Genomic DNA, 18,604 nt, shown 5'->3' on the forward strand with positions numbered 1-18,604 from the left:
GATTGTATTATATATTGTAAGATTGGGATGTACAAAATATTCAATCGAAGAAATACAGAAATTCCATTATGTTTTCAGGACTTAAGCTGAGTTATTGAAGAATTTTCTAGTTCATTTTTTTGTAACTTTATTCTTCAATTTCCTCTTTATTGACTGGAATCAAATTGGTGTTAGAGGACCATTGCTTCCTTGCTATTCACTCATCATAGCACCCTTAATGTAGTAGAGTATTCTATTTTTTTTTTTTTTTTGACAGAAAAAATGTAGTAGATTAATTGCCTCTCAAAATTTGAGATGCAATTAAGACCAGAGGCCCTATGGAGGTCAAAGTCAAAAAGTCTAGCAAGCATCCATGGTTTGTGTGCCATCATCGTCACTAGTGGCACTCATCACCCGATATTCACCCTCTTGATAGTTCACGCCCAACCAACAATGCAACAACTTTCAAGTAGGGGTGGACTCGGTTTTAGGCCTAAACCGACAACCGAGCTGAATTACTCATTTTATAAAATTTTCAAACCCAAATCGAGCCGTTAATCGTCAGTTCGAGAAAAACCTAAACCACCGTTTAAGAAGTTTGGTTTGGTTATTTTCAGTTTTTGAAATTGTTAATTACAAAAATTAACTCCACAAAGGCCTAGACTTGCTATATCTTTAACCTTGACCAATGTCAGTCTAGGCACAACTTGGTAGAAGGTCTGTGATTTTAGGATGCGGGACAAGCACTGCAGGGACATTTATAGGAAGCGGAAGAAGATCCCTTCTTCTAAACGGCTGATGTTGAACGAAAAAAAATGGAAAATAAAGGAGAAGCAAAGAACAGAGAGCTGAGGTTGAGCAGTTACCAGCTGCTGTTGGCATCAAATGAGATTAATTACAATATACAAGGACCTCTACCCATCTCTCTCTCTCTCTAAGAGGAAAATATGGAGGATGGACCTCCGACTACAAGAGTCGGAGCTGATGACGCGATGATCAGACTGCAACAAAGGTTGAAATTGTTTCATTTTTTTTTTTTTCATTTATGTTAATAAAAATGAGACCAAGTACAAAGATAAAAAGATGGAAAAGGGATTTACTGGATACTATGTAATATATACAAAATATTATATTTTATTGATGATTTCAGTTTTTCAGTTATTCCTTTCGGTTTTGTCTTCAAAACCAAAACTGAAACCTAAACCGAAAATTTCTGTTTTTGAGAACCGAAACCAAAATGGAAGATTGAAATACCTAACCAAAATTGATTTCAGTCTGGTTTTGGTTTGGTTTTCGGTCTTTCAGTAAATTTTGTACATCCCTACTTTCAAGAAATTTACTTGAGAATTTGTTAGGCCATTGCCTCTTGATTTCCATTGTAGACCTGACTATAATTGAAGTTCCACCGCTGGAGACGATTTACCACCTATGCAGGCCTAATGATGCCATTTGCTTCAACCACTAACAATTCTTTTTGTTTTGGTGCGTTGTGAGTGTGGAGAGGGAGGAGATAGAAAAGGAAAGATAAGAAAGCCTCCTATAATAAAGAAAAAGGCAGAAGAATAAAAAAAAAAAAAAAAACGAATTAGGTCCTCCCATCTTATTGAACATCTGAAAAACAAAGCAAAAGCCCATAGAGACTCTATATAATGTATCCTGTCTTATTTTTTTTTTTTGATAACAAAAGAAGATTTCATTAATAGATAAAGATTTGCAAGAGGGATAATGAGACATCTCTGAGAAAAACTGGGACAAACCAGAAAAACAATTAAAAACTATGAAGAGAGAAGAGATCAACATGTCAGCATGTTCCTCCAATCTCTTTGAAACTCCTGAAAACTTGCCCCAATGTAATGTATCCTGTTTCAAATCAAAGATACATTCACCTCCCTTTCCAGTAAAAATATTCTGTTTTAACCCAATCCTCCAAAAAATAGCAAACTTCACACAACACCATAACTGAGAAGCATCTTTACTCCTAGCAAACCTCTAAAAGACATTTTGCCCAAAGATCTTCCGTAATCTTTAGACGAACCCAGTCTTCTCAAGAAAGTCTGAACAACTTGCTCCTCATGTCGTAGATAAACAAATGTTGTAAGAATAGATGAGATCCAGTCTCCAAACTATTAAAGAACAACATACAAACATTTAGGTACAACGCCTTTGAAAGCCTTCTACTCTAGAACAGATTGTTGGTGTTCACTCTATTAAGAATCACCAACCCAAATGAATGATTTTAATCTTAGAAGGAACTTCAAAAATGGACCGGAAAAAAAACATTAGATTTACTCTAATGATCAAAGAAATATTCTTAACCGTTCAAAAAAAAAAAAAAGAAAGAAAGAAAGAAAGAAAGAAAGATTGTTATGAGAGAAAATACTCGAATCCAAATTCCAAACCTGAATATCCCTTGCTTGTTAGAAGGGTGAACAATCCTCCTAGAGAGAAAGCAAAGAAGAGAGCTCCCCTACCCAGTGGCAGATCCAGAAATCACGGTTTTGGGTGGGGGCCAAAATATATGTATAAAAATGTTTTAAGATGTTTATAATTATTAAAACTTTCATCAAATTTTGACTTAATTATCTACTCTATAACACAAGGATTAAAAAGGAAAGTTTTGCTTAATTAGAACCGTAAGTAAATATATCCAAGCAAAGGTTAAAAGGTTTTTGTTTTTTGTTTTGTTTTGTTTTTTGTTTTTTTTTGTTTTTAAAAAGAGAATGGAAGAGAAAATATTAGGTGTATCAGGTGTATACACCGGATTTAATATGATTTCACCATGTGTACAAAAAACAATTATAACTGCTTAATTTAGTTAAAAGTACAGATTCATGGTGAAATGATATTGAATCTGGTGTACACACCTGACATACCTAAGATTTTCTCCGCATGGAGAGTGACCGACGTTGTTGTGGCGTGCCATAAGATGGGGCAGAGGGTAGTAGGAAAACTAGTGGATGGGGTGAAAGAGGGAGATGGAGTCGTGACAGTTGGGAGATAAACTAAAACTAGGACAGCCACAAAAGATGATCAATCAAATATTGCAAGGAGATATGCCCAGCCATTTGGCTTATAAGAAAATGGAGATAATTTATTTTTTCTTCTGTTTTCTTGTTAAATTTCAAATATTAACTATGTAAAATTCAATGGTAGCTTCATGCCTTGTTGAGAAAAATTATTTGCTTTATGGTTTCATAAACAATGAAAAACTTAAAAATTTGAAATTTTGAATAACCAAATTCAACACAGGTAGATACATAAGAGGAAATTATAAAAAAAAAGCATGGGAACATGTGCAAGTTGCAATCCCTCAGTTGCTGATGCAATTAAAAAAAAGTACGGGAATATATGCAAGTTGCAATCCCTCAGTTATGCAGTAAAATAACAATTTAACCCCCATCTAAAAAGGATGGAGGGTGTTAGCTGGAACTGGAAAGGAAAAAAATAGAGGCTGGGCCTACAGAGTGGCAAAAATAATAGATAAGGCAGATCCCCCAACTAGATATCCTCCCAAAAATGAAGATGAGACTCCTTAGCCAATTTACATTTAGTGCAAGGAATGAATAGAGGGTAAACTTGCCAAATAAAGCTTCAAATATTTTTAGAGGAACATCAAATACCTTAGGCCCCCAAAACCACCACCCGTCCCTCCCGGGGGGAGCGCGCGCTTGTTTTGTGGAATGAAATTGAAGTCGGAAAGGAATTCAGGGAATGAAATCAAGGAAGGAATGTATCACTTTTGGAATGCAATATTGCATTTAGTTAGTAACATGGAATGACTGCAAGAATCATAGTTTCGATTATTTTCTAATGTTTGATATTCTTCAATGACTACTATAATAGAATGAAAAATAAGCTATTTTTTATAGGTACCCAATACTTAATTATTTAATGTTGTAATTATTATTTTTTATTATTATTATTATTATTATTATTATTATTTTTATAGTAGTGATTATTAATAGTGTAAAAAAAAGGACAACCCGGTGCACAAAGCTCCTGTGTATGCGGGGTTTAAGGAGCGGATATGTGTCTAATTAATAGTGTAATTATTATTTTTTATTGTTTTCATTATTTTTATTATTTTATAATAATCATTATCCTTAAAATAGTAATTATTATTTTTGTCATGTATTATTATTATTGTTCTTGTTGTTATTTATTGTTTCATAATAATGGATATTATTGTCATTGTGATTATTATTAGTTATTATTTTTTATTATTTTTATAATAATTATTATCCTTATAATAATAATAATTTTTTTTTTTTAATTATTATTATCATCAATCTTCTTGTTATTATTATTTTTATAATAATAAATATTATTGTCATTGTAATTGTTATTGGTTGTTTTATTTTTTTATTATAATAATAATAATAATAACAATAATAATAATAATAATAATAATAATTTGTAACTAAGAAAATGCTAGACAAATGGAGGAAAAACACATTAATACTTATATACAAAAATAAAGGAGATACTCAAAATTGTAATAACTATTGTAGAGTTAAACTTCTAAGTCATATAATGAAACTCTCAGGAAAGGTAGTTGAATAACAATTAAGGTTAGAAACAAGTCTCAAAAAATTAATTTGATTTTATGCCGAGGAGATCTACTACAAAAGTTATATATCTTTTAAGAAGATTAATGGAAAAAATTAGGGAAAAGAAGAGGGACTTGCATATAGTTTTTATTGACTTAGTGAAAACATATAATAGGATACCTAGGAAAGTTTAAAGGTGGGTTTTATTAAAAAAAGGCGTATGTAGTAGGTATAGTAATGTCATTAGGGATATGTATGATAGGGTAATGACTAGCGTTAGGACTACAGGTGGAGAGACTAGGGAATTTTCAATCACAGTAGGTGTACATCAAGGATTTGCTTTGAGCAGTTATCTTTTTTGCTTTAGTGATGGATGGACTTGTTAGGAATATCCAAAATAATGTTCCATAGTGTATGTTGTGCGAAGATGATATTTTCTTGATTGATGGGACTAGACGTGGTGAAGAATCTAAGTTAGAATTATGGAGAGAAGCTTTAGAATCTAAAGGTTTTAGTATAAGTAGAAATAAGACATAACATACAAAATGTAATTTTAGTCATGGTAGGAGAAATATTGAGAAAAGGTTAAACTTGATGGTGAAAAAATCAATAACAATAGTAGTGATCAACTATACGAGCTGAAGGAGTGACTGAAGAAGATGTAATGAATAGAGTTAAAGAAGGTTGGGTAAAATGGAGAAGTGCTTTGAGTGTGCTGCATGATTGTAGAACACCCTTAAAATTAAAAGGGAAGTTCTATAGGACGACTATAAGACCAGTTATGCTATATGAATCAGAAAGTTGGGCAACTAAGGAACAACATATCCAAAAAGTAAAAATTTATGAGATGAGAATGTTGAGATGGATGAGTGGTATAACATTAAAAGATAAACTAAGGAATGAACATATTCACTTTAACTTGGCATAGCTCATGTAGAAGATAAGATAAGGCAGGGACGACTCAGATGGTTTAAGCATTTGCAATGTAGGCAAAATAGTGTACTAGTGAAGAGTGAGCTAGTTACTATAAGGGCAATATAAGGGGTAGGAGTAGACCTAAAATAACTTGAAATGAAATAGTAAGGATTTAGTAGCCCTGAAGTTGTCAAAGGAAATTGCCTATCATCGTGTACATTGGCGGAAAATGTTTCATGTGGCCGACCCCACCTAGTGGGACTCAAGGCTTTGTTTGTTGTTGTTGTTTTTATAATATATATATAACTCATTTTATAATGTTTTTATATATATTTTATAAAATGAGTTTGGTTCTATGGAATTAAGATTATTGCAGCTCATCTGGACCGGTATCACGATTCTGCCGCTTATAGGAATTGTATTTTAGTCGAAATATGATTTTGCCTTGATTTTGCAAACCAAGCACAAAAATACGATTCCAGTCCTATAATTTAATTCCATTCTAGGTCCAATTTCGCAAACCAAATGGGGGTAGTTATTATTCCAACTGTTCATATAGCCGATATCACCTTAAAGGGTAACCACCACATCCATTTGCCCAAAAGAGCTGTGGTTTAAACACCAACTTTACAAGACCCAAGTCCCCCTCCTTAGATCGACAAGCCACTCCCAACTAAATGATCCCTCCTCTCTTTCCCCTAACCAAAGAAAATCCTTCACAATCTTCTTAATTTTATCAGCCACACCAACAAGAATTGTAAATAAAGATAAATAGAATGGAGGGATAGCAAAGAGATGCCTTAATAAGGGTGATATGATCATGCAAATAGAATAAAGTACCTTTCCATCCATCCAAGCGCACATCCACCTTAGTCACCAAGGATCCCAAAAGCTTAAAGATATAGGATTACCATCCAAAGGAAATCCTAAATAAGTTAAAGGCCACTCTATGCCCAGCTAATGACAGCTCCAAAACCCTATCAATTCTTAACCCATAAAACGTGCTAAAAAATCTAAAGAATAGCAAGGATATTCAAAAAGGACTATTTGGAAGATAATAAGATTGTAGATAAGGCACAATCACCCCCTCAATCCCCTCACTAATACCTCTCTCAGGTCCCCTATGTGCTGCCCCATCTATTAATCTACGCAAAGCATCCACAACAAGAATGAGTAGGAAAAGAGATACTGGATCCCCTTTTTGATAAAGACTTTATCCAGAAAATTCCAACTAACATGATCATACATATGCCATTTCAAAATCCAACTTGAATATAACTCCATCCCTTTCTTATGACTAGTATCCTGCACCACCTCACTAGCTGCTAAAATAGCATCCAAAGTCTATCTACCTCCATGAAAGCACTTTGAGACTCTGAAATAGTGTATCTTGAAACCAAACTCAACTTATCCGCAAGAACCTTAGCGATAATCTTATAGACACTGCTTACTAAGCTAAGATAAAAATTTGAGATGTTAACAGACACTCTTCTTAGGGACCAAAGTGATATATGTATAATTAATATGTTCCCCAATAACCCCATTCCCAAAAATCTTTTCAAAACTTCAACAAATCCACCCTTTTCACATCGTAATAATCATGAAGAAGCAATTGTACCTAGAGCTTTGCCTCTCTCCAAACCAAACACAACCACACTCACTTCCTCCTCTATGGGCTTTTTTTCCAACCAAGATATTCTCATTAGACATGGGTCTCCATTCTACCCTCGATCATAGGCTAGAAATAATCTTCCTTTGAATAAAGCATATGAAAAACAGACAGTAATATTTTCCTCAATCAACCTAGCATCTCTAATGATCTCCCCTTCCATAAATTCAAATTCTCTAAGAAAAAACATGATACTGCAAACTAAACCCTCAGTCGTAGGCTGAAAGTAATCCTCCTCCAAATAAATTATAGTAAAAAAACAAGTGTTCTCTTCCTCAATCAACCTAGCATCTCTAACATAAGCAATGCAATTAATATAAATCAATAAGCCCTTACATACATAAGCCTATAGTTATAGGAAACAATGAAACCGTGAAGATGAAATAATCAAAAGCAGAATAACCTTAAAAAATTGTTAAATATCAAAATAACTTCAAAGTAATTCAATATCAAAATAAAATCTCAAATGTTAAAAATTTCTAAAATTAGCTAGTGTCTCATAAATTTGTAACTTTCCAAACTTATGCCAATATAAAATTGTTAAAAGGTGGCACAAGAAATCCTTTGTCATACTCCTTCAATTGAAAACAACTCAAATCTTGAGGATTTGACTACAAGCACCGCTCTAATTGCTTAGGATCTAGCACATGAAATTCATCTCAGGGAATCTTAGTAGAGTCTGACTAAACATTCCTTTTTTTAGTTGTGCTTATGAAGATTGTTGTGTAGTTGAGTATCTTTTAATAATATGCATATAACTAGTGAAAAATTTTCTAACCCTTTAATTGGTATTAGTAATGAGTTTTCTAATCACAAGGTACCCTTAAACTTGTCAGGCCAGATACAGACCTTGGCTTCTTACCAGATTAGTCATTGAGAATTGCAGCAAGATGAGTTGCCCACTGCAGTGACTGAAACACTTGTTAATGTTCTAATATTCATTTTTCTTATAGGTAGATGATATCATAAATCCGCTTCCAATCCATTCTTAGTTGTTGATAATTAGCTTTGGATGAAAAGCTGTAAATTTGAAAATGATTTTTTTTTTGAATTTTTTTTTAAAATTAGTACTGACATAAAGTAGCAATCTTCTCTGCTTCACCCAATTATACAATTTATTTTTCCTAGTTTGTCTTCTGAACATATTCTTAAGTCAAGATAATTAGTTTTGTAAAATAGCAACAAATTGAGTAAATGAAAGTTTTGAACTTAAATAGTTGCTTGTTGCATCTTTTGTAGTTTTCACATGTTACTTATGTATGTTGTTCTTGATCTGATATATAATGTTGTAATGTTTGTCATTGTATTCTTACCTTGTACATGCTTTTCTTGCCATGCTTCTAATTTGTTTGTATCAGAGAGAAATAACTATTCGATGCTTACAAATCTAAAGTCAAAAAGAGGAAGTGTTGCGTCAAAAATGCATTGAGGAAACATAAGGTAGCATTAAAAGTAGCAGCACAAATTATTCATAAATTGATTTTCAATCTTTTCATAGGAAGAACTCTTAAAAAGCGTGAATATGGGCAAGATTATTATGCTAAAGATAAGAATAGTGATTATTTATTTGCAAACTTATCTCTTGTATTTTTCAGATGAAAAAAATTGTAAACATCATCAAAGAGAGCCAGATTATTATGCTAGACTAAATACTGAAAAGAAAGGAAAATATGATATTTGAAAAATCTAGAAAACAGGAGAAGACGAAAACAATCAGACAGTCATAAACCAGGTAAAAATTAACCTTTGACATAAGATTTTTTTTTAGGTTGTTTGATATATGAGTGGCATATGTGACAATACTGTGGTGCTTTAGATCCCATAGTAAAATATTATTGAAAATTTTCCAGAGCACAGGCCAAAAAGCAATTAAATTTAAGAAAAGGAATATCTTTCATCAATTTTATCTGTAAATGCCTAGAGTAAGTGAAAACAAAAGCCATTATGGACAATGCTTATGAAGAAAATAAAAGAACTACATCTTTTGTATATTTGAACTTCAAATTCTCTTATCCAAAATCTTTCTTTCTTTTCTCTATTCAGGTTTAGGGTTTGGAATCAAGGGAAAAAAATATTTGAGGGTTTGGAATATTAAGTATATAAGTGGTATCTGAAAATCTGTTTGAAGGCATTGGAAACTAAAAACATAAAAATAAGTATTTGTGGTCCTATTAATACTCGATGGTTATTTATGGAACTATATCCCAGATTTGCACCCCAAATAAATATGTAATGCTACAATTGCAAAAAATCTGGATGTAAAAAGTAAACATTACAAGGGTTCTGTTTTGGTTGCATGGATGTGTAAATGTTTTTAAATATTTTGAACCATGATAGGGAGTTCTTTTGTAATGACTCAAGAACTATAAGATATTATAGTAGTGGATGAGATTTTCTGTGATGGCATGAACATATGGAAAACGTGATAGGACCATATTTGGAAGAACATTGATGGCCTTTGTTCCTTATTGTAATGAAAGTTTATTTGAAACCCCACTATATTATGTTGAAGTCCATAACAAGGAGTTTCTTGAAGATATGTTATGGTTATCCAAATGGTTGGCTACCAAAGGATGCACACTAAATCATTTTAGGTTTTGCAAATTTCAAACATGAAATGAGGAATAGCTTCCCAAGAGGGGGGGGGGGGGGGGGTGAATTGGATTCTTTTTCTATTTTAATGATTTTTAGACTTTTGCTTTTAATAACCTAGAAAATAAGATATATGAACGATAACCAAACTTAAGAATACTGAAATTTAAATTTACAAGTCAATCAATGAACTCATGATAATTCAATCACTTAATCAAAATATAAAAGCTTTTGTTGATTTCCCTGTAAATTCTTAGTGTATACTTTACTTGATCAAGATTTCCACAGATTAACCAACATACTCCCTTTTTGGGTTTCCGCAAACGATTAATCAAAACGTACTTTCTAAATATCAAGTACCTTTATATCTTTCTTAATTTAGAACCTGCAACCTGCACTTATAAATCATATAACAATAGCAAGTAAAGAATGTAAAGTAAAGCAGAGAGAGAGACAAGAATTTTTACGAGGTTCGGCTTCAACACAGCCTACGTCCTCGCCTTTGGCAAATCACCAAAGGATTCCACTATATCAGTTCTTTTACCTGGTGGAACAACACCAAAACAACACACTCCTTCTATTAGGCTAGAGCCCGCCTCTCCAAACAATAACCCCTTGTTTGGTCCAACGATTCAACAGCTCTGAATCGTTTAAGAATGATGACAAAGAAAATTGTGTACAAAAGAGAACTCTCACAACAGAGTAAATTAGTATAATGATCACCTCACTTATACTCCAAGGTAATTCAAATATAAAAAATTTGAAGCTCAATACTTAGTATGAGTTACCAAATAATTTTTCAAAGAAAAATGAAAGGTTTTGATTTTTGAAAGCGTTGCTTCAAAAATATAAATCAATATCAGATCAGAAATTTAAGCTCGAAAGAGTTTTAGATCCTTTGAGTATGTCGAATACTTGAAGATCGGTTGATCTAAAAACCTTTGAAAATTTGCGTTGATCTAAAAACCTTTGAATGTTGCTGGATCTGAAAACTTTTGAAGATTGCTAGATCTGAAAATCACCAATGTTCTCTCTTAAAAAAAACTTTGGAGATTAGAACTATTTATAGAGGCTTTAGAAGCCATCCATTACTCCCAAAGATTCCTAAAAATCATTTCTAGGTATTTTGAAATAAATGTCCAAAAATGTGATTTAAAAAATCTTCCCGTTGAGAGATTTATTGCCAACGTTCGAGTGGCAGTCGCCTGTTACAGAGCAACTCTCAACACAGTATGTTGGCAGTCGCCTGCCAGAACCAAGGCAGTCGCTTGGCTTGTTCACGCAGGCGCCTGGCTGGTTAGGCAGTTGCCTGTCTAACTATTGACTTTTTGAAAAAAACATTTTCTTAATGTGGCAGTCGCCTGACCTTTCATCATTTCAAAAAGTTTTCTTTTCTTAAACCCTTTCTTTTCATTTATTTAAAAAAAAAATGTTCTTTAGAGTATATACATAACAACATATTTTTGAATTCCTATGAGCTTCAAATCACTTTATACTTAAGATTAACTTTGAAGTACTTACATTTAGAATACCCTTAAGAATATAATTTTTTTAATCTTCAAACTTATTCTTCCATCAACTTTGTGGTTACAATCTTTCCTTTGAGCTTTTCACAGTATACCTTTGTTTTTCATGCTCTTTATAACCCATAAGCTTTACTTTGTATTCTTCAAGGATTCTTTGTAATTCTTAAACTTCCTTTTGCACTTGAGCTTTATTGTTTTCCTAAAAACTTTTGCTTGAAACATATTAAACATATCATTTGATTTGTTATCATCAAAATAAGAATTGTAAGCCTTATTAGGCCAACAAAACATGTTACCCAATAATTTTTTCCTTTCAAAAAAAATTAAATTTAACATTATTGTTCTTGTCAAAAGCTTATTGAAAAGCAGGCTAATTCAAATTCATTTGTACATACTACTTTTCTTATTCACTTGGGAATTGTACCATCCTTCCAAAACATCTGTTTTTGTTAATACCCGAGAAAATTGATTCTTAAATAACAAAATCTAGTTGTGTCAATTTTCCCCTAGTCAATATCATCAAAGGAGAAACTGTTCATTGAATTTAATTCGATCAGTTTAAGAAATTTTGCCACCTCATGGAAAATTGATGGTCTCCAAATCTCCACAATTGGCTCTACTTTGTTCTCGAATGGGTATAGTCAATGTTAGGCTTGCTAAGCTCACATAGGAGTGCTGAAGGGTTAATTACAACAATGGTCACTCAACTTATCAATTAAAATCAATTTGATCACTGAACTTTAATTTGTGCAATTAGTCATTTAAGTTTTGGAATTGGTACAATGCCATTTGAAACCCAATGAATGTTAAAAAATTTAGAAGGAATCTCCGCTAGTGTCCCAGTCAGCTTCTGGCAACACCTACTCATCAGTTCAGTCATCTAAGCCCTCGGAAGGAAGAAAACATCCAGCTGGGAGTGATCAAGTCCTCTGGCAGCTAGCATGGGTAGGTCAGCCCAGAGCCAAGACACAAACAAGGACAACTGTGAGCCACTGTTGACGCCGCTGTTTGAGCCAACTGAGCTATCGTGGAGGAGGAGATAGAAGATGGGAGAGAGAGTTCTCACTTTGGTCACTTTGTCCGTCATACATATTAGCAAGCAACATGTGGTAGCCAACTTCATTTAGGTCTAGATCAAACAGTTTGTTTGCTGCCTTCTCCCCGAACTCAAACATTTTTGTGAATATATCTTTTGGGCGCTCAACATGGCACCATAGATACTTAACCCTGGTTTTATGGGCATTCTTTAAATGAAATCTCAAGCCTCGTTGATCTGACCAACTCGGCCCTATATCCTTCCTCTGCAACTGTATAAGCAAATTCAATGCTATATTTGCCAGCCCATTTTGTGCATACCCCGCAATGATTCTATTCCAAAAAACCAAACCCCTCCCAGGCTTTTTGTGTGCTTCATCAATCTGCCCTCACTTCACATACATATTAACAATGCCAGTCATTGTGTTCAAATTCGACACAAACCCATTACTAATCAGCTGCTCATGATCTCCCTACTCTTTTGAAGGTCTATTATTCGCGGCAGAAGTTCAGAAAATAAGTAAAATTATATGTTCATTTGACAAAAGACAAGGAATTTTCAATGACCCATGCTTAGCATACCCTTGCAGCATCGTATGATATAGCTCATCAAGATTATCATCAATTGGATCAGCCGCTTCGTGCAAGCTGCCGAAATTGCAGAACGAACTAAGCAGCTTGGTTTGGAACAAGTGCTGGTTGAAGAAGTCGCTCTTGACTATGAGAGGCATGAAGTGGTGGTGCTCTTTGATGGAGGAGCAGAGTTTTAGGAGTATAGCTGAAGGGTGCTTGTAGACATGGGAATGGATGTGGGCTATCTGAGTCTCTGAGAGAGTGGGAGAATGGTGCGCGGGGATGATGAGGGGCATGTTGTAGAGGAAGGTGGTGATGGAATGCTGGCGATGGGGAGGGGTGTGAACGACAGTAGCTTTGAGTGTGAGCTCATTTCTAGGTTCTGCTGTGGAGGAGGAGGTGGTGGTACGGAATTGTAGTGGCGAGAGTTGCAAGTGTTGGTTGCTGTGGTAGGGGTGGCAAGGTCACCCATGGTGCTGGTAGCGATGGGAGTGAACTTAGAGTGAATATAAGGTGTTAAGGGCCGAGACTAAGAGAGAAAGAGCAGAAGTGGGCACTTCAAAATTGGTCAAAGCTAAGTAAACTGATGAGTAGGCATTGTAGGTGGCTAATTGGGATGCCAGCACAACATTCCGTCCAATCTCCTTAATGGGGGTTGGATTTCGGATGACGTTGTACCAATTCCAGAACTTGGATGACTTTTATTGCAGAAATTAAAGTTTGGTGATTAAGTGATAAGTTGAGCGACCATTCTTGTAATTAACCTGACTGCTGAACCTTTGCTTTGAACAAAATCTTTTACAACAGCATCAGACACGCGGCTTTTTGGAGGTTCTATGGTTCTATCATTTGATTGTCATTCTCTATAAGTAACTTTGTTTGCGGAATGGATCAGTTTTAGTCAATCAACCCTAACATCATGTTTGGTTTGCAGAGCAGAATGAGTTAGGAAGGAAATAGGATGAAAAATTGAATGGGGAGCATGACAAAATTATGTGATAAATTTGATTCCATTCCCCCCAATTCCATTCCATTCCTTTGTACAAAATGTGCAGTAAAAAAAATTCACAATTAATTTTTATGATTCCCAGTATAGGTGTTATAGGATGTCACGGACTTACTGTCTTACTGTATAATCAAGTCCCCACGAATGACCTTACCACTGAACTCTTGACCCAAGACTGCAGGCCAAAACTTATCTTTCTTAGCAAATTTTTTGTTGGATTAAAACTGGTAGAACGATCATCTTGGGAAAAAAATGTTAGTGGCAAATATTTTTTTCTCCAAAAGAAAAATAATTTTTTAATCAGGTAACACATGTAGAGACAATCCAAACACACAGCGAAGTTTGTGGAACAATTTTTCTTGGAAAAAGTAGGGTGAATAAATATTTCTCAGATAGTATTTCAAACATTTGAGGGTGGATAACAAATCACTCAGTTGCCAAATTCACATACTCTGATGTGATTATTATCATCTTGTACATGCAGATTATTTATGTTCTAATTTTTCTTATAGTTAGATGATATCATAAATATGCTTCCAATCCATTCTTAATTGTTGATAATTAGCTTTAGATGAAATGTTGTACATTTAAAATTGATTTTTTTTTTCATTTTAAAAAAAATTGTAGATTGACATAAAGTAGTGATCTTCTCTACTTCACTCGAATTATACAATTTACTTTTCCTAGTTTGTATTTTGAACATATTCTTATGTCATGATAATTAGTTTTGTAAAACAGCAACAAATTGAGTAAATGAAAGTTTTGAACTCAAATAGTTGCTTGTTGCATCTTTTGTAGCTTTTGGATGTTACTTATGTTGTTCTTGATGTGATGTATAATGTTGTAATGTTTGTCTTAATATTCTTACTTTGTACATGTTTTTTTTTTTCCTTAAATTTTTGAAGGCCCTTGCACATGCTTTTCTTGCCATACTTGTAAATTTGTTCATATTAGAGAGGAACATAACTGTTCTATGCTTACAAATCTTAAGTCAAAAAGAGGAAGTGTTTGCGTAAAAAATGCATAGAGGAAAGGAAACAGAAGTTAGTGCTAAAAAGTAGCAGTTACAAATTATTCATAAATTGATTTTCTATCTTTTATAGGAAGAACTCTTGTAAATTGTGAATATGAGCAAGATTATTATGCTAAGATAAGAATAGTGATTATATATTTGCACACTTTTCTCTTTTATTTTTCAGATGAAAAAAATTGTAAATGTTGTCAAAGAGAGCCAGATTATTATGCTAGACTAAGTACTGAAAGAAAGAAAGGAAGAAGGATATTTGAAAAATCTAGAATACAGGAGAAGACGAAAACAATCAGACTGTTATAAACCAGGTAAACATTAACATTTGACATAAGATTTCTTGTCAGGTTATTTGATATAGGTGTGGCATATGTGTGCGAAACTATGGTGCTTTAGATCCTATATTAAAGTATTTTCAATATTAACTTAAAATTTTCCAGAGCGCAGGCCAGAAAGCAATTAAATTTAAGGGAAAGAAATATCTCTCACCAATTTTATCTGTAAATACCTAGAATAAGTGAAAACAAAAGCCATCATGGACAATGCTTGTGAAGAAAATAAAAGAATTATCCTTTTTGTATGTTTGAATTTCAGATTCTCTTATCCAAAATCTATTAGCCTTTTGTCTATTTGGATTTAGGTTTCGGAATCAAGGGAAAAAAAATATTTGATGGTTTGGAATATTAAATATGTTAAGTGGCATCTGAAAATCAGTTTGGAGGCCTTGGAAACCAAAGACAGAAAAATAAGTATTTGTGGTACTATTAATACTTGATGGTTATTTATGGAACAATATCCCAGATTTGCACCCAAATAAATATGTAATGTTACAATTGCAAAATAATCTGCGATGTAGAAGGTAAACATTACAAGGGGTGTTTTGGTTGCATGGATGTGTAAGTGTTTTTAAATATTTTGAACCATGACAGGGAATTCTTCCATAATGGCTCAAGACCTATCATATATCGTAAGTGGATGAAATCTTCTGGGATGACATGAACATATGGATAGCGTGATAGGACCATCTTTGGATGAACATAGATGGCCATTGTTACTTCTTGTAATGAAAGTTTATTGAAACCCTGCTATATGAATATGAAGTCCATAACAAGGAGTGGTATGAAGAAATGTTATGTTTATCCAAATGGCTGGCTATCCAAGGACAGACTCTAATTCCTTTATAATTTCCAGTTTTTATTGTTGCTGTTAAATCTCTGTTAGTTTTCCTGCATTAACCTTACAAGTTAATAGTAATCATGAAGATCACATTCAATCTTCTTTTTATATGATGCTGATTGGATTATAGGCAGTCTTCAGATTTTTATAGCACTTAATAATCTTCAGAATTTGTATTCCATACTTATTATTTTATGTCTTGCCAACTTGGAGTTTTCTGACAGTGTTTCAAGGACTTTTTCCTTATTGTCTTTCTTCTGTTTTGTGTTTGTAGTATAATCTGCTGTGAACATAATTTGATCAGGAATCAATAGTGCAGTTTGTGACATGGGAAAGTCCAGTGCTGATGAAAAGATTCTCAGTTACAATGATGTTGTACTCAGGCGATCTGATTTGGACATCCTCAGTGGCCCATATTTTCTGAACGATCGTATTATTGAGTTTTACTTCAGCCATCTTACTTTTTGCCATTCTTCTGATGATATCCTCTTTGTTCCACCCTCAATCTCTTTCTGGATAATGAACTGTCCAGATAGTGGGAGCCTCAAAGATTTTCTTGCGCCTCTCAATCTATCCAGCAAGAAATTGGTAATTTTTCCTGTCAATGATAATGATGACGTGACTGAAGCAGAAGGGGGAACTCACTGGAGCTTGCTTGCATTTGGGAGAGATGCCAGCAAATTTGTGCATCATGACAGCTACAGAGGATGCAACAATAGGCATGCCAGAAAGCTTTATGAAACCGTTGCTCGATTCATGGGCACCTCTAATTCAGCATCCTATGATGGTTACCTAGACTGCCCTGAATCTCCGCAGCAAGTGAATAGTTATGATTGTGGTTTGTATGTCACGGCCATTGCACGAGTCATATGCTGCTGGTACAGAAGTGATGAATCAAAAGATGCCAGTGGTTTGTGGTTTTCAGTGATGAAGGAGCAGGTCACTCCATCTACTGTTGCTGAGATGCGAAGAGAGATTCTTGGGCTGATTAAGGGTTTGATGTCCTCGCAGGGATCTTCCGTTTACATAAATGAGTGAGTTTTAAAATGAATGCAAAGTTGAAGGGGCGAGCAGAATTCTCTCTTTCAACGAGATGAACACCACGCATTTTGGGTTGACAACAATCTATTGAGTTTTGAAGCTTCAGAAGACATGGCATGGAAAAAAACAAAAACAAGCACGAGAACATCTTTGACAGTCCCATCTTGTACATAAAAGCTTTGCTCTATATTGTACTGCGCGACTTGTATAAGAGATGGCATAGATCTTGAAAAGCTCAAGTGAAGAGATTACCCAGATGGGTAGGCGTAGGTCTAGTTTGGATCATCCACAATTGTTGAAAAGCATCTAAAAGTTTATGGTTCAAAAAGCATCTAGATTGGAGTGACCAAAACCAGGTTTTTGGCTTGAAACTACCTTTAACATGAAATTTTTTATTGTAATAATTGAGATGCTTCCAAGAAAAAAATTGTAGTTTGCTTGTGAGTTGGGCTTGTATACCCCAAAATGAAGAATCCATCCAAGGGAGTGCCAGTAGGGTTACAAATGAGCTGAGCTCGAGCAGGTCACTTGAAAGAAAATTAAGAGCTTAAAGTCTGATGATTTGAGTTCAGCTTCTTTAGCATGTATAACTTGAGTTTGGCTCAAGATCAATTGACTTGATTGGAGCTCTTTTCACATTAATAAACAAGTCAAACTTGAGTGTAGCTTGAAAGCTCAAGCTCGATCTTGATTCCAACTAAAGTTGGTATCAAATTAATAAATGAGTTGGAGTTACTAAATTAAATTTTATCGATAATTAATGAAGTAATTAGAGAAAAATATGTTTAAAGTTAAAATAAGATATTGAATGAGGCTAATATCGAGTTTACGAGATTGATATTAAGTTAGTTCATGAGTTAATAATGAACTAGTAAATGAGCCAGTAAATAGATCGGTGAACTAACCAATTCATGAGCTAGTTTGTTCACGAGTTTAATAAGTTGAATATATCTCAACTCATTCACTCCATGAAACTAGAATTAAAGTCAAATTGACTCATTTAATTCAATTAATAAATTCGAACGTATCGTGAGTAGCTCAACTTGTTTGTTTGCATATGCAAGTGCCAGACTCACAGGAATGCAGGATATTGCTTAGTGTTAAATTTGAATAAAGACATTTTCTCTCATATTATTCAACATTACAAGGATGTATATATATACATGAGTCAAGTATTCAACATTACAAGGATGTATATATATACATGAGTCAAGGAACAAAATACCAAATTACTGCTAAATATCTGCTCTATAATAATTATACAATAATTGAAAAATGTAAAGTGTAGATATTTCTCTAATACTCCTCATTAAGTTGGAGCATGGAGATTCGTAATGCTCAGCTTGTGTGATAAGTTTTGGAAATGTTCACGACTCAAAACTTGGGTGAATATATCGGCAAACTGACTGTGGGTAGGAATATGCTTAGTGAAGAAGAGGCTAGCTTGTAACTTTTCACAAACAATATGACAATCGATTTCTATATGTTTTGTACGTTCGTGGAAAACAGGATTTT

General features: G+C 33.9%; 1 protein-coding gene across 12 annotated transcripts in view; it reads left to right on the forward strand.

Annotated features, from left to right (window-relative positions):
- Positions 1-17,533, forward strand: part of LOC131149577 (NEDD8-specific protease 1) — a 36,135-nt gene extending 18,602 nt beyond the window's left edge. The window contains exons 2-4 of one of the 12 annotated variants that reach the window (XM_058100149.1): positions 8,709-8,845; positions 15,045-15,183; positions 16,323-17,533. In XM_058100149.1, the coding sequence (XP_057956132.1) occupies positions 16,376-17,086 (711 nt within the window). In that variant the 5' untranslated portion in view covers positions 8,709-8,845; positions 15,045-15,183; positions 16,323-16,375 and the 3' untranslated portion in view covers positions 17,087-17,533. Of the gene's footprint in view, positions 1-7,949; positions 8,067-8,471; positions 8,554-8,708; positions 8,846-15,044; positions 15,184-15,801; positions 15,840-16,322 lie in introns of all 12 variants that reach the window. The other 11 variants (XM_058100147.1, XM_058100155.1, XM_058100148.1 and 8 more) reach the window with 11 other exon arrangements.
- Positions 17,534-18,604: the final 1,071 nt, after the last annotated feature.

Source organism: Malania oleifera, chromosome 2, assembly GCF_029873635.1.
Source record: "Malania oleifera isolate guangnan ecotype guangnan chromosome 2, ASM2987363v1, whole genome shotgun sequence".
NCBI classification, from domain to species: domain Eukaryota; kingdom Viridiplantae; phylum Streptophyta; class Magnoliopsida; order Santalales; family Ximeniaceae; genus Malania; species Malania oleifera.